General features: G+C 43.7%; 1 protein-coding gene across 2 annotated transcripts in view; it reads left to right on the top strand.

The window, feature by feature from the left end:
* Positions 1 to 2,254: 2,254 nt before the first annotated feature.
* LOC110527386 (probable cationic amino acid transporter) overlaps positions 2,255 to 15,215 on the top strand; it is a 19,500-nt gene continuing 6,539 nt past the window's right edge. Inside the window, exons 1-5 of one of the 2 annotated variants that reach the window (XM_036952088.1) lie at positions 2,255 to 2,486; positions 7,609 to 7,770; positions 7,853 to 7,968; positions 8,149 to 8,334; positions 8,449 to 8,685. In XM_036952088.1, coding sequence (XP_036807983.1) covers positions 7,854 to 7,968; positions 8,149 to 8,334; positions 8,449 to 8,685 — 538 coding nt within the window. In that variant the 5' untranslated portion in view covers positions 2,255 to 2,486; positions 7,609 to 7,770; position 7,853. The other variant, XM_036952087.1, reaches the window with a different exon arrangement.

The raw sequence follows: 15,215 nt of genomic DNA, 5'->3' as shown, positions 1-15,215 counted from the left end.
TGTGTGTGTGTGTGTGTGTGTGTGTGTGTGTGTGTGTGTGTGTGTGTGCGCGTGCGCATGCGCGCGTGGGTGTGTGTGTGTGAAGTAGGGGTCACTCTCACCCCTCGGTTGTGTGACTTCATCGCTCTGCAGCGTGGGATTCTGGGTAGTGGGCACGGAAGTCTGACATTGCCCTTCTCTCTGAGTGACTCATCTCTCTCACACACACGCACACACACACACACACACGCACACACACAATATAACATGGATACATACTGTATCTATGGGGGGGGGGGGGTTACAAATGTACAATGCTAAGAGTGGCCTTGTAGAGGGGCACTTCCTCTGGTACAGTCCAATCCATCTTAGGGCCATGGCCACTCATACTGTATTAAATACCAGCGTGACTGTTAATGTGAATATATTCAATTAAACAACTATTTCGTACTCTTTCTCTGCTACTGTATGACTAATTTCCTAGTATTTTTCTCACTTCCCCTGTCAGGTTGTTACTACTGCTGCTGTATACTGTATGGTTTGAAACTGAACATAATATTTTCAACTTAAAATACAGTTATTATACTGTAATAATGACCAGCATTATACACAGTTAAAAACATAGAAATAAATAAATAAATAAATCAAGGCATGAAAGGTCAGAGTGAAATGAATGAATCTCCACTTAATATCCAAAATAAAACATCATCATGGCTGCCTGTCTCCTGTGTGAAGTGAACACATACAATACACCCACTAGACGTTTTTCATCAGAGATCATATGATTATTCAGATTGATTCAAACTATGACAGATCATCAGTCTATGAACTCTATGAGCTTGGAGAGGTACTTCTCACCATCTTCCCTGTTGGTTTGTTTGTGGCCTCTCTCTCTCTCTCTCTCTGACTCTGTCCCTCCGTGGGTATCATACACCCTCTAGACCAGGGATGGGAAACTTTGATGGGGGCCGCAATGGCTCTTGGGTCATCCTACCAACATCCACACTCACACATGCGATCAGAGCCACAAGTTTGCTTGACATCACATTTTTTTGTTACAGTTTTACTGTCAGTGAGTGCCATATAGCAAGTGGAAAACTGTTGATGCACAAACAAGTTTGGAAATTGCACCTTGTGTATTCCACATTTTTACCCCCGGCTCCTATGCCCATGTATATCATGATTACTAGTGCCAGGAGTTGTGAACTGACCATAAAATACAGATACATCATGACTATCTCAACTGTTACAGTAGGTCACAGGCATAGTAGCCTAGCTAGCCAACCCTGACTTTAGCCTGCTTATAACCATGTTGTCTCGGCTATCTGCATTACAATGCTTTAAAAAAAAACTCTAGAAACTCTAAATTGTAGTGATTTTTCAGTGGAAATGTCACCGCTGAATATCAGGTCACTTTTTATACTAGGAGTGATGGTTGTTGGAACTTGTTGCTGCAGCTCCCACAGGTCATTTCCCCCACACATTCCATCTCCTTGTGCAGCCATAGCAATTACTGGCCAAATGAAAGAGCCTCAAGCAGAAGATGTGGGAAACAACGACATTACTTCATATGATAGGCCTATTATATGGCAATTTATGGGTAAATGTTACCCGACCAGACCGAACAAAAAAACATAAACATTGTTTGAAATCATCCATAGGCTATAGATAGCAGTGGAGGCTGGTGGGAGGAGATGTAGGAGGACGGGCTCATTGTATTGGCTGGAATGGAATTATTGGAACCGCATCAAACACATCAAACCTATGAAAACTACATGTTTAACTCCGTTCCATTAATTCAATTCCAGCTATTACAATGAGCCCATCCTCCTATAGCTCCTCCCACCAGCCTCCGCTGATCGATAGATCATCTATCTACCTTGCAAGCTATTTAGACTAATTAAAGTCAGCTAAACAGGAACAAAAGTAAGATGGCCCACAGATTAGGGTTATTTTCCAGTAGGCCTACCTATTGAATTGTAAAATAGGCTAGTTTACAGCATAGCTGGCTACATGGGCCTAAAATAGGATCATATCAATTTGGTTAACGGTATCTCGGGTATCCTAAACAAGAGCTCTTAGAAATGATATAGCTAGCCTATGCCTCTCTCTGTTTATAGGCTATTGAACAGGACGAGCGGAGGAACCGGGACGCGCTTCAGAGTACGAAAGTGACGTCACGAAGTGCCATTCGGCTGTGGGAGGGGGAGGGGGTATATAACTAAATAATAGATTACTGGTCACGTGGTGTAAGCAGGCTTCTGAATGATTTAAAAGGCTCTCGCCTCCCACCGCCTCCTGGTGATGCGCGAGATGCTACTGCTGCTGAAGAGAGAAAAGGAGAAGAGAGAGAGGGAAGAGAAAGAGAGAGGAGAGAGAGGCAGAGAGAGCGAGAAAGGGCGAGCGAGAGAGGAGAGAGAGAGACTGCAACAGCAGCCGACATGGAGCTCGAGCCTTTCCGGGGGACGGCGATCATCCTCTAATCTGCCAGGGTCACGGTAGAATACGTAAGTGAATTTGTTTCTCATCCTTTCTCTCCATCCCTGTCCCACTCTCACTCTCCCTGTCTGTGTCGTCATGGTTTATGTGTGTGTGAAAATGGCGTATTTGACCCGCGGTATGTATGTGTGTCCTGCAGTTGATCGCGCAGTTGTTTGATGATAAAATGTTTAATTCTTGAGTCACACCTGCGTTGGGGGTGGGAGCTCGCATCCCGGTTGTAGCTGCAGTAGACACCAGGAGAGAGAGAGGAGAGGAAGATACGATTTGGTTATTACATTACCCGACATAAAGGTATTTGTTTATCAACAGCTAGAGTAAATGTTGAAATCTGCCTGATATCATCACGTAGTAGGCTACATCTCATCTGAACGCTATTTTATCATAGAAGGACCTTTAGATAGATATAAGGCCTCTGCTGTGTGTGTGTGTGTGTGTGTGTGTGTGTGTGTGGTGTGTGTGTGTGTGTGCTTATCATCCGTTTTATAGCATCATGTCTGCGTGGGTAGGGTGCACGCCCATGTGCACGCCTATCCTCTGCAAGAATCAGGCTCTTTTTCTATAGATGATAGCGTGCGTGTGGAGGGGGGAGGGCGCCTGAACTTGTGTTGTTGGGGAAACTCTCTTGGGAGCAGATTTGTTGGGAGGTACAGGATAGGGTAGGATAGGGTAGGGTTGGATAAGGTAAGGATAGGATAGGGTCGGATAGGGTAAGGATAGGGTTGGATAAGGTAAGGATAGGATAGGGTAGGATAGGGTTGGATAAGGTAAGGATAGGGTTGGATAAGGATAGGATAGGGTAGAATAGGGTAGGGTGGGATAAGGATAGGGTAGGATAGGGTAAGGATAGGGTAGGGTTGGATAAGGTAAGGATAGGGTAGGATGGGGTAGGATGGGGTAAGGGTAGGATAGGGTAAGGATAGGGTAGGGTTGGATGAGGTAAGGATAGGGTCGGATAGGGTAGGGTTGGATAAGGGTAGGGTAAGGGTAGGGTAAGGAGAGGATAGGGTAGGGTAGGGTTGGATAAGGTAAGGATAGGGTAGGATAGGGTAGGGTTGGATAAGGTAAGGATAGGGTAGGATAGGGTAAGGATAGCATAGAGTAGGGTTGGATAAGGTAAGGGTAGGGTACGGGTAGGAGAGGGTAGGATAGGGTTGGATAAGGTAAGGATAGGGTAGGATAGGGTAAGGCTCGGATAGGGTAGGATGGGGTAGGGTTGGATAAAGTAAGGATAGGGTTTGATAGGGTAGGGTAGGGTTGGATAAGGTAAGGATAGGGTAGGATAGGGTTAGGGTAGGGTAGGGTAAGGTAGTTACTGTATATTATTGTGTTATAACTTTCCATCCTCTCTGGGTTTGAGCATGAAACAGATAGTAGAGAGAGAGAGGGATCAAAGGAGCTCTGTAACTGCAGTATTGTCATCAGAGCCTTCACACACATTCCTCTCTCTGTCTGAGAAGCCAAAAGCTGGAAACATTGATTTCAATTATTTAGGGCTGAGGTTTAAACACACACATGCACACACTGAGATGTTGAGACAGGTCTGTGTGTCAGAAAGCCTGGAGCCTGAGAACAAGCTCATCTCTATTTACATGTCATGAGAGTTCTCTATCTCTTTCTCTCTCTCTCTCTCTTCATCACCCATTCTTCCCCATGTTCCTTTTCTTCCTCTACCACTCTTCCTCATCCATTCCCCCGCTCTCTTCTCTCTCACTTTTTTACATCTCCCTCTGTCCCTCTCTCTCTTTCTCTCTCCTTCCATCTGTGTGGTGCTGGCCGTGGTGCTGAAAGCAGCAGTCATTAACAGGACTGGGTGGTTCAAGTCCTGAATGCTGATTGGTTGACAGCTGTGGTATATCAGACCGTATACCATGCGTATGACAATACATTTATTTTTACTGCTTTAATTACGTTGGTGACCAGTTTATAATAGCAATAAGGCACCTCGGGGGTTTGTGGTATATGGCCATTATACCACGGCTAAGGGCTGTAACCAGGCACTCTGAGTTGCGTTGTGCCTAAGAACAGCACTTTGCCGTGGTGTACTGGCCATATACCCCATCCCCTCGGGCCTTATTGCTAAAATATGGTGTTGATGAAGTCTTGATAATAGGCATGTCTGTTATGTTGTATTAGTTTGGCTGCATTCCTGTCATGACAAGGAAGATCACAAGGTGAGTTTAACCCTGATGGGGATACCAGTTCAATAATTCCCCTCCTGTCATGGCTAGATGTCACGGGGAGTAACATCGACTGCTCCCTATAAGCTTGTTTGTAATGGATTTAGATCAATCATTCTGTCAACAGGTGTGTGTTTGTATGTGTGTGTAATGCATAATGATGAAACATCACTGAGCCACAGGTTGCAGCTGTGTGTGTGTGTTTGTGTGTTTGTGTGTGTTTGTGTTCCCTTATACTGTCTAAATGTTTGTTTGCGCAAAGTGCCCTTTTCTTGATTGCTTGATAGATTGTTGTGTGTGTGTGTGTGTGTGTGTGTGTGTGTGTGTGTATAGATGATCTCATAAACCTTGTTCTATTGCATGTGTGACTCACCCTCTCACAAGAACACACACAACCTGATTTGGTTTGTGAATGGCAGATAGCCTCACTGACGTCACAGAGCCTGTCTGTGCATAAAAGCTAGTACAATCACCTCCACACACACACACACACACACACACACACACACACACACACACACACACGCACATGCACACACACCATCACAGAGCCATCTGCATCTCCGTCATCAGCAGCACACCCCCTACCAGACTACAGGCCACGTAGATATATAGAAAGATAGAGAGCGAGAGGAAGGGTGAATAAACTCTGGGCCCTAGTGATGTGTACAGCGTATTGGTGTGGTTACTAATCCTTTTAGATATGTGTCACAGTTTGGCAATATGGTTACTATAGTTATCAGATACAAGGCCATCCAAAGGAACACAGATTCAGAGGGACAGAGAGAGAGAGAGAGAGAGAGAGGTCAGAGGGGGGAGAGAGAAAGGAGAGAGAGGGGGGGAAAGAGGAGAGAGAGGGAGATGGAGGGCTGCGTTCCAGCTGTCTTTCCCACTCTCACTACACTCTTGAACTCAGCACTGGAGAGAGAAAGAGAGAGAGAGACTGAAAGAAAGGAAGAGAGAGAGAACCTTTCTCCTGAGTCAGGTCCTATACTCAATGATTACATACCCTCTCTCTGACTCTGACCTACTTAGAAGTCCAGTGGTTGCCATATCAGAACATTGCCGGTTGCCAGATTGGACTGAATCGGTTGCCAAATTGGACTGAATGAGGCTCTTATCTTTATTAAGGTACTGAGTTCCAGAAGCTGAATCAGGATTTGCGTTCTGTCAATCAGACAGAATGTTGGCTGGAACACACAGCTAACCACTCTCTTACAACAATGAATCATGCCCATTGATTGGCTGATTGAATAACAATAATTTATTATTATGGTGGATGACTAGGAAACCAGATGACAGACAGATGGATGGACAGGCATGCCAACAGGCAGACGGACGGACAGACAGACCGATCGAAAGACAGAGGATGGCTGGACATTGTAATGGGCTGTTTACACCTGTTCTTCTTTTTAGGGAGGACAGATCCTATTGCATTGTGTTTGAGATCAATACTGTGTCTGATGGGAACAGATGAGCTGTTTTATCAGTCTGCTGCTCATCCCTCCATCACCATCCCTCCTCTCTTATCCTTTATGTTCTATTATCCACACTCTGCAGGGACAATAGCCATACCCACCTCTCTCCTGTATTGTGCCTTGTTTGGTGGTTAAACTGAAACGCACACACACACACACACACACACACACACACACACACACACACACACACACACACACACACACACACACAACCACTGTGGTTAAACAGCTGGGTAATTGCAGGCCTCGTTTAAGTGGTTGATGGCTGAGAGGCGTGTGTGTGTAGTGTTCGATGATTGAGTAGTGCTCGATGATTGAGAGGTGCGTTGGCCCACTTTACATAAATGACTTCTCTTCCTGAGTGCAGACAGAGGGGGAATAATAGAGAAATAAACAGAGAAAGAGAAAGCTCATTGAAAGAGGGAAAGAGGTTGTCAGTAATAGCAGTCATCAGAGCAGGTTATTTTCCTACCCGGGACGCACATACTGACTGTGTATTAACTCCTGTTCACTTTAGACCAAATGGTTTTACTCAATCATCTTCTATGAGTGCAGTCGTTGACTGACTGGGCGGAGGACAAGGGGTTGATCGAAGGTTGAATCCTTGACTATGTCTCAAATAGAGCCCTGTTCCCTCTATAGGGCTCTACTTTTGACCAGTACTCTGGACTAAGTGCACTATGTCGGGAATAGGGTGCCATTTGGGATGTACCACCCTGTAATTATTTGTCTATGGCTGTAATTATATTGTGTGTGCTTGTGTGGGTCTGTAACAGAACAATGTGTTCTGTCAGATTGGGGGGAGTGGAGGAGTTGAGTCCTTACAGTCCATCAGCTCTGAGTTCATCTCAGGTCAGATCTAATCAGGAAGTGATGAGGACTCAGGAAGTTACAACACAACACAGTCATCTGGAACGCATGCAAGCACACACACACACATACACATACACACACACACATACACATACACACACACACACACACATACACGTACACATACACATACACACATACACATACACACACACACATACACATACACACACACATACACACACACATACACATACAGACGGATATGAACTGTCCTCTATGGCATGGTGTTATGAGATGGTTGCTATAACAACAGGTCTACAAGGACCAGCTGATAATTAGTTCTCTGTGTTCAGGTATAAACTCATTCTGGAACACACATCTCGCTGTGTGTATGTGTGTATGTGTGTGTGTGTATGTGTGTGTATGTGTGTGTGTGTATGTGTGTGTGTGTGTGTATGTGTGTGTATGTGTGTGTATGTGTGTGTATGTGTGTGTGTGTGTGTGTGTGTGTGTTTACAGTAAAGGATGGATAACCAGCCATATCCAATGTGACTGTAACTGTCAAACAGCTGTGGACAAGACACAGACATGGTGTCATATGCTATCAGCTGTATTGTACTGTATGTGTAAAAACATGAGCATTTCTGTTACAGATTGACACCTGAGACAACAGAGAACACTTCTATATCACCATGAAGCACTGCTGACACCCCCCCTCACCTGACTACCAGAGAGAAGACACTTTCTTCCTCCCATACTCTCTCCCACTCAGCCCGTCTTCACAAGGATAAACGTTATTTACGAGAGTGGGAAAGGTGAACGCCGGAGGATAAAATAGAAAAAAAGCTAAAGCCCTCTCTTGACCCTTGACCTCTAACCACTGACCTGTGACCTCAGTATGTCAGGTCTGCGTGGTAAGCTGCAGCGTGTCCAGTGGCGGGCAGGATGGCACTCCTTCACCTCCAGAGTCCTCAGGACCAAACCAGTAGAGAGCATGTTGGACTCTGGGACAGGTAGGTGTTTACAGGGGGGTCTCTAGGGGCGTGAATGAAGGTGGGAATGTGTGTGTGTGTGTGTGTGGGGGGGGTTTGTGTGGGTATACAGTATGTGTAGATATGTGTGTGTGGGTTATATTAACGTGTGTTTTATGTTAAGGTGTGTGTTTGTATGCTAATGTAAGTGTGTGTGTACAGGTGGTACCGGCAGCCATGGCACCAAACTAGCGAGGGTGTTGTCCACGGTAGACCTAGTGTCACTAGGGGTGGGCAGCTGCGTTGGCACGGGAATGTACGTGGTCTCTGGGCTGGTTGCTAAGGAGATGGCCGGACCTGGCGTCATCGTCTCCTTCATCATCGCTGCTGTCGCCTCTATACTGTCAGGTAATGTCACACACACACACACACACACACACACACACACACACACACACACACACACACACACACACACACACACACACACAGCTACGTGATATTTGTGCGTCTCCCCTTCAGGAGTGTGTTATGCTGAATTTGGGGTTCGCGTTCCCAAGACAACAGGCTCAGCCTACACCTACAGCTATGTGACAGTGGGGGAGTGTGTGGCCTTTTTCATTGGCTGGAACCTGATCCTGGAGTACCTGATTGGTACAGCCGCGGGGGCGTCGGCTCTCAGCAGCATGGCGGACTCACTGGCCAATAAAAGCATCTCTACGTTTATGACTACACACATCGGAACACTCAACGGCCTGGGTGAGTCTAGAGGGGGGAGGAGAGGGGAGGGAGGGGGTGGAGAAGGGAGGAGGGTGTGTGCTGTATATCTGTGTGGGTGTGTGTGGTGTTTCCAGTAGCTGTGACATAATCTTCCCTGAGACGTGGGCTGTGTCCAGCGTAGAAATGTAGTGCGTTGAACAGCCATGCCTTTCTGACAGTTAGAGTAATAATACAAGTCAGTAGGGTTCACCTTCCTGAATGTGAGCCTGACGTCTAGAGTGGCTAGCAGTATAGAAACAGACAGTGAAAGCTCATTCCTTAACATAACAGATGATCACTACTTTTTCTGTTTGTGGATTGTAGCGAGGGTTATGCCACAGTGTTGTGACAGTTGTGTGACAGCCTAGGAACTGTGAAAACAGACAGAGGGAGACAAAATCTCTCTGACAGGAAAAGGAAATGGTAACTTTCCAACTGCTGGCCATCTAGCCTGTCATCCATTCCCTCTTCTCACACACATGCACACATACATGCACGCATGCGCTCACACACACACACACACACACACACACACACACACACACACACACACACACACACACACACACACACACACACACACACATACACATACACACACACACACACACACACACACACACACACTGTTGGCACGGTGCATGACTGTTGACTGTGTGTGTTCATGTGTGTTCTGCTGGTTCCGTTTTTGGTAATGGTGGGGCCCAGGTATCTAATGTAAGCTCTGTTACAGTAAACTATTATATAAGCCCTCGTGTGAACCATTTCAACTTTGAGCCTGTTTCTTCTGCTGTTTCTTATTTCTTATGAGGTCTGTAAAGCACTAAAGGCAATAGACACTAAAAAGTCTGCAGGTCCAGACAACCTGGGCCCCTACCTCTTAAAGATAGCAGCTGGTATTACAGTTTTTTTCGATTGCTAAACGACAGTGGGCACAACTGGAGTCACGTGTGCAAAACTCTAACTACAGTCTGCACTACCAACAGTCACCTGAGCTAAACAGTTCACATCACCTGCAAAACTAATTCCAAGCAACACAACTCTTAACACATGGCTCAAAACACGCTCAGTGCAGCCAAACACTATGCACAACCCTCACTGAGATAACACACACTGTCACTCAGAACACACTGAGAGTAAAAACACTAGCATCAAACACCAATACAGAAAATACAAACTTTTCATCTTTACAGTTTGAACAATTTCAGTGACTTCATACAAAGTAATATTTTCTTCAAAGAAAAGAGTGACATTCTTTCACATGATTTATTAAAATGTTTAGAACATAACAATTCTTTAAGGTAAATGAAAATGAGCAGTTTGCTTCAATAGTCTGTAGTAATTTACGGAATTACAGTAATGAGAAAAAAAGGTAGAAACTAAAAGTACATACTGTAATTCGAACAAATAATTGAGGGGCTAATCCTGCCTCTCTCTAGCATCAGGCCACAGGCTTTCTTCAACATCACATCTAATGTTTTCTCTTGCCATGCACCTGGGGAAGAACCTTCTGGAGTGCCTTATCCATCCCTGGCAGTCCTCTGGACTCGTGTCCTCACATCCGGCACGCATGGCTTCCAAAAGAGACATTTGGTCATGTGGGTGGTGACCAAACACTTTCCACCTCCAGGCAGAGAAAAACTCCTCTATTAGGTTGAGGAAGGGTGAATATGCAGGCAGGTACAAAACCATAAATCTGTGATGTGCTGCAAACCAATCTGTGACAGCTGCAGAGTGGTGAAAAGCAACGTTATCGCAAACTATGACAAAAACTTGGGGGTTTCTTACTGGCTCCCCCTGTTCTGCTGGCACTATCTGAGCATAGAGCTGTTCTAGGAAAGCTATAAGCCTTTCTGTGTTGTATGGGCCAATGAGTGGTGTGTTGAGAAGCAAACCATCATTGGCCATTGCAGTACACATGGTGATATTTCCCCCCCTTTGGCCTGGAACCTCCACAGTGGCCCTTTGACCTATAACATTCCTTCCTCTGTGCCGTGTTTTGGCAAGGTTAAATCCAGCTTCATCGAAAAATACAAATGAATGTGGTCTTTCCAGTGCTTCCACCTCCATTACTCTCTGAAAAACAGTAAGTGCACAGTTTTACTGTAGAAATGCTAGTGTTTCTTTTTACTGTAAATATTTTGTATAGCTGTGTACGTAACCTCAGACGTCTTACCTGGACATATTGGTATCTTTGCTCTTTTACCCGTTCACTGTTTCTCTCGAACGGTACAGTGTATAACTGTTTCATTGTAACTTGGTGTTTTTTTAGGACTCGAGCAATAGTTGTTGTGCTGACAGAATTAACATTTTCAAATATATCATTATCAGCCACCACTCTATCTTGAATCTCCCGCAGTTTTATTGCATTGTTGACAACAACCATGTCAACAATAGCATTTTCCTGCGCATCTGAAAATATTTTTCCTCTTCCCCCTGTTGGGGGCAGCCTTTGGGTCCTGTTGTAAAAATATATTTTACAGTCAAACTTACTGTAATATATATCTGTGTAAATATTCTATAATTGCAACACAAAATAGATTCCTGTAATGTTTTCATTTACTGTAAGGATGTAACTCTCACCTGTTTGCATGATGGAAAATTCACATTACAGATGCCACTGTTGATCTTTGCAGATTGGGTTGCACCCTCAACCCTGCCTCTCTCAATGAGAGACCATGGTTCACGACATGGTCTATAAGTGTAGCCCTTATTTCATCTGAAATAACAGCTCTTTGCCTTCTTTGTCTTCCTCCACGCATCCGCCCTCTCCCTGCCACCCTTCTCCCTCCACGAACCCATCTTCCTTGTTCCATTTCCAAAATGAGTCTTTCCGAGCTCTACCTATATATACTGTAATATGTGTGTGTGTTCACTAACAAGTCTAAAACAAGACATCTGCTTAGCCTTTCAGCTGAAATTGCAATCAGCAGTGTTTGAAAGGCACAAGGCTGAAATCTATTCCGTTTTGAATGTGTGGTTCACAGTTTTGACAGCAGTGTGTTAGCATTTGAACAAAGTGCTATAAATCCACAGTGTTGTGCAGGTTGTGGTTAAAGTCATGGGATAAGTGTGTAGAGTTTTGAAAACTGTGTTCAAGCAATGAAAAACGAACTAGAGTTTGGTCCACATGAACTGCTGCTGTGCAGACTGTAGTTAGAGTTTTGCACATGTGACTCCAGTTGTGTCCACTGTCGTTTAGCAATCGAAAAAAACTGTATTACTGAACCTGTGGCTCACGTTTTCAACTTGAGTCTCTTGACCAATTCCATACCCACCATTTGGAGATCAGCTTATGTCCTCCCACTGCTAAAGGGTGGAGATCCCTCAGATCTAATAACTATCGCCCTGTCTCCCAACTCCCTATCCTGGCCAAAGTCTATGAATCCCTAGTGAACTCACAGTTCAAAAACGTCCTAATTGAAAAGAACATACTGAGTGGGGTTAGGACTGTGGCGGTCATGATATTTCGTCAGCCGGTGATTGTCAAGCAATAACTGTCAGTCTCATGGTAATTGACCATTAATTAACATGAACACATTTAGCATCTCCTGGCTTCCATACATTTTAAAAGTCTATTAAATCCATGTAATACAGCCTACACTTTCCACCATAATTTGCAAATAAATTCATAAAAAATCCTACAATGTGATTTTCTGGATTTTTTTTCTCATTTTGTCTGTGATAGTTGAAGTGTACCTATGATGAAAATGACAGGCCTCTCTCATCTTTTTAAGTGGGAGAACTTGCACAATTGGTGGCTGACTAAATACTTTTTTGCCCCACTGTATGTCAGTTAGGCTCTACACCCCTTGTAAAGCGGATTAATGTGCTTCATTTTAACAAGTTTTTGGCCACTTTAGTTGTGATACAAACCTTACTAAAACATATAGGTTTATGGGCTAGACTTTGCGACTATGATTTGAACAAGTCACAAAAAAAAGGCATCGTTTCTTATACTGGGCGTCATCCACAAGTGATAATACAGTTGAAGTTGGAAGTTTACATACTCTTAGGTTGGAGTCAATAAAACTCATTTTTCAACCACTCCACAAATTTCTTGTTAACAAACTATAGTTTTGGCAAGTCGGTTAGGACATCTACTTTGTGCATGACACAAGAAGTTCTTCCATCAATTGATTATAGACAGAATATTTTACTTAAAATTCACTGTATCACAATTCCAGTGGGTCAGAAGTTTACATACACTAAGTTGACTGTGCCTTTAAACAATTCCAGAAAATGATGTCATTGCTTTAGAAGCTTCTGATAGGCTAATTGACAACATTTGAGTCAATTGGAGGTGTAACCGTGGCTGTATTTCAAGGCCTACCTTCAAACTCAATGCCTCTTTGCTTGACATCATGGGAAAATCAAAATAAATCAGCCAAGACCTCAGAAAACAATTGTAGACCTCCACAAGTCTGGTTCTTCCTTTGGAGGAATTTCCAAACGCCTGAAGGTACCACGTTCATCTGTACAAACAGTAGTATGCCAGTATAAACACCATGGGACCATGCAGCCGTCATACCGCTCAGGAAGGAGACGCGTTCTGTCTCCTAGAGATGAATGTACTTTGGTGCGAAAAGTGCAAATCAATCCCAGAAAAACAGAAAAAGGACCTTGTGAAGATGCTGGAGGAAACAGGTACAAATGTATCTATATCCACAGTAAAACAAGTCCTATATCGACTTAACCTGAAAGGCTGCTCAGTAAGAAAGAAGCCACTTTTCCAAAACCACCATTAAAAAGCCAGACTACTGTTTGCAACTGCACATGAGGACAAAGATTGTACTTTTTGGAGAAATGTCCTCTGGTCTGATGAAGCAAAAATAGAATGAAGCAAAAATAGAACGGTTTGGCCATAATGACCATCGTTATGTTTGGAGGAAAAAGGGGGAGGCTTGCAAGCCGAAGAACACCATCCCAACTGTGAAGCATCATGTTGTGGAGGTGCTTTGCTGCAGGAGGGACTGGTGCACTTCACAAAATAGATGGCATCTTGAGGAATGAAATTATGTGGATATATGAAAGCAATATCTCAAGACATCCGTCAGGAAGTTAAAGCTTGGTTGCAAATGGGTCTTCCAAATGGACAATGACCCCAAGCATACTTCTAAAGTTGTGGCAAAATGGCTTAAGGACAATAAAATCAAGGTATTGGAGTGGCCATCACAAAGCCCTGACCTCAATCCTATAGAAAATTTACTATAGAAAATGTGTGGGCAGAACTAAAAAAGCGTGTGCGAGCAAGGAGGCCTACAAACCTGACTCAGTTACACCAGCTCTGTCAGGAGGAATGGGCCAAAATTCACCCAACTTATTGTGGGAAGCTTGTGGAGGGCTACCTTAAACGTTTGACGCAAGTTAAACAATTGAAAGCTACCAAATAGTAATTGAGTGCATGTAAACTTCTGACCCACTGGGAATGTGATGAAAGAAATAAAAGCTGAAATAAATCATTCTCTCTACTATCATTCTGACATTTCACATTCTTAAAATAAATTGGTGATCCTAACTGACCTAAAACATGGAATTCTTACTCAGATTAAATGTCAGGAATTGTGAAAGTTTAAATGTATTTGGCTAAGGTGTATGTTAACTTCCGACTTCAACTATATATAATTCACAAGTGATAGGCTAATTTTGCCACCCATCAGACTTTTCTTGATTTAATATTGTCTTTACATATACTAAATAATATATGTGTGACATTTGTTTTGATTTAGAATGGACCATTATCATGCACCTGTATCGAAACAGGGGCAGCGGGAAAAAAATATATGTCAAATATGCACTTATATAGTGAATGGAGGACGCTGTGGTTTATTTTCATGCCAGCCAGGTAGGCTATACTCCTGTTGTAAAGAGAAGCAATGTGCTTAATATTAGGAAAGTTGAGAAATAAATATAGTAGGCCTAGCCTATAGAAAGCTGATGGGATCCTCCTCTTTTTAATAGAAGCCATCCCTCTGTTTTCTCACACAATTGCATAGCCTATAGAAATGCAACATGACCTCTCATGAAGTGTTTGATTAGATTTTCGAATACATTTAGATTAATGTCAGAGTGATTAGAGGGACAATAGAGTGCTGAGTACTAGGCAGTTAGCAAGTTTGGTAGGCTACTGAAGAACAGCAGCATCAGAGCTTGGAGAAGCCTAATTACCCTAACTAAACAGTCATGTGGAATTTGACTGCCTTCATGACTCGTGACCGCCGGTGTGGCGGTAATACGGTCACCGTAACAGCCCTAAGAGGGGTTCAGTCTGGCTTTAGATTGGGGCACAGCACTACAAATGCAGCTATAGAAGTGGCAAATTGCCTCATAAATGCACTTGATAAAATGCAGCATTGTGCTGCTCTGTTTGTTGATATATCAAAGGCATTTGATTCAGTTGACCATGTTGCTAGCTAGACTCAGTAACATTGGTCTCAGTGAAGGGGCAGTAAATTGGTTTAGGAACTATCTTTCTGGTAGAACACAATATGTATGTACTGACAATCACAAGTCTATCTTTCTTGAGATGA

This window comes from Oncorhynchus mykiss, chromosome 18, assembly GCF_013265735.2.
Source record: "Oncorhynchus mykiss isolate Arlee chromosome 18, USDA_OmykA_1.1, whole genome shotgun sequence".
Taxonomy (NCBI): Eukaryota; Metazoa; Chordata; class Actinopteri; order Salmoniformes; family Salmonidae; genus Oncorhynchus; species Oncorhynchus mykiss.
The sequence above is the reverse complement of the archived record's forward strand: the minus strand, read 5'-3'. Positions and strand labels throughout refer to the sequence as shown.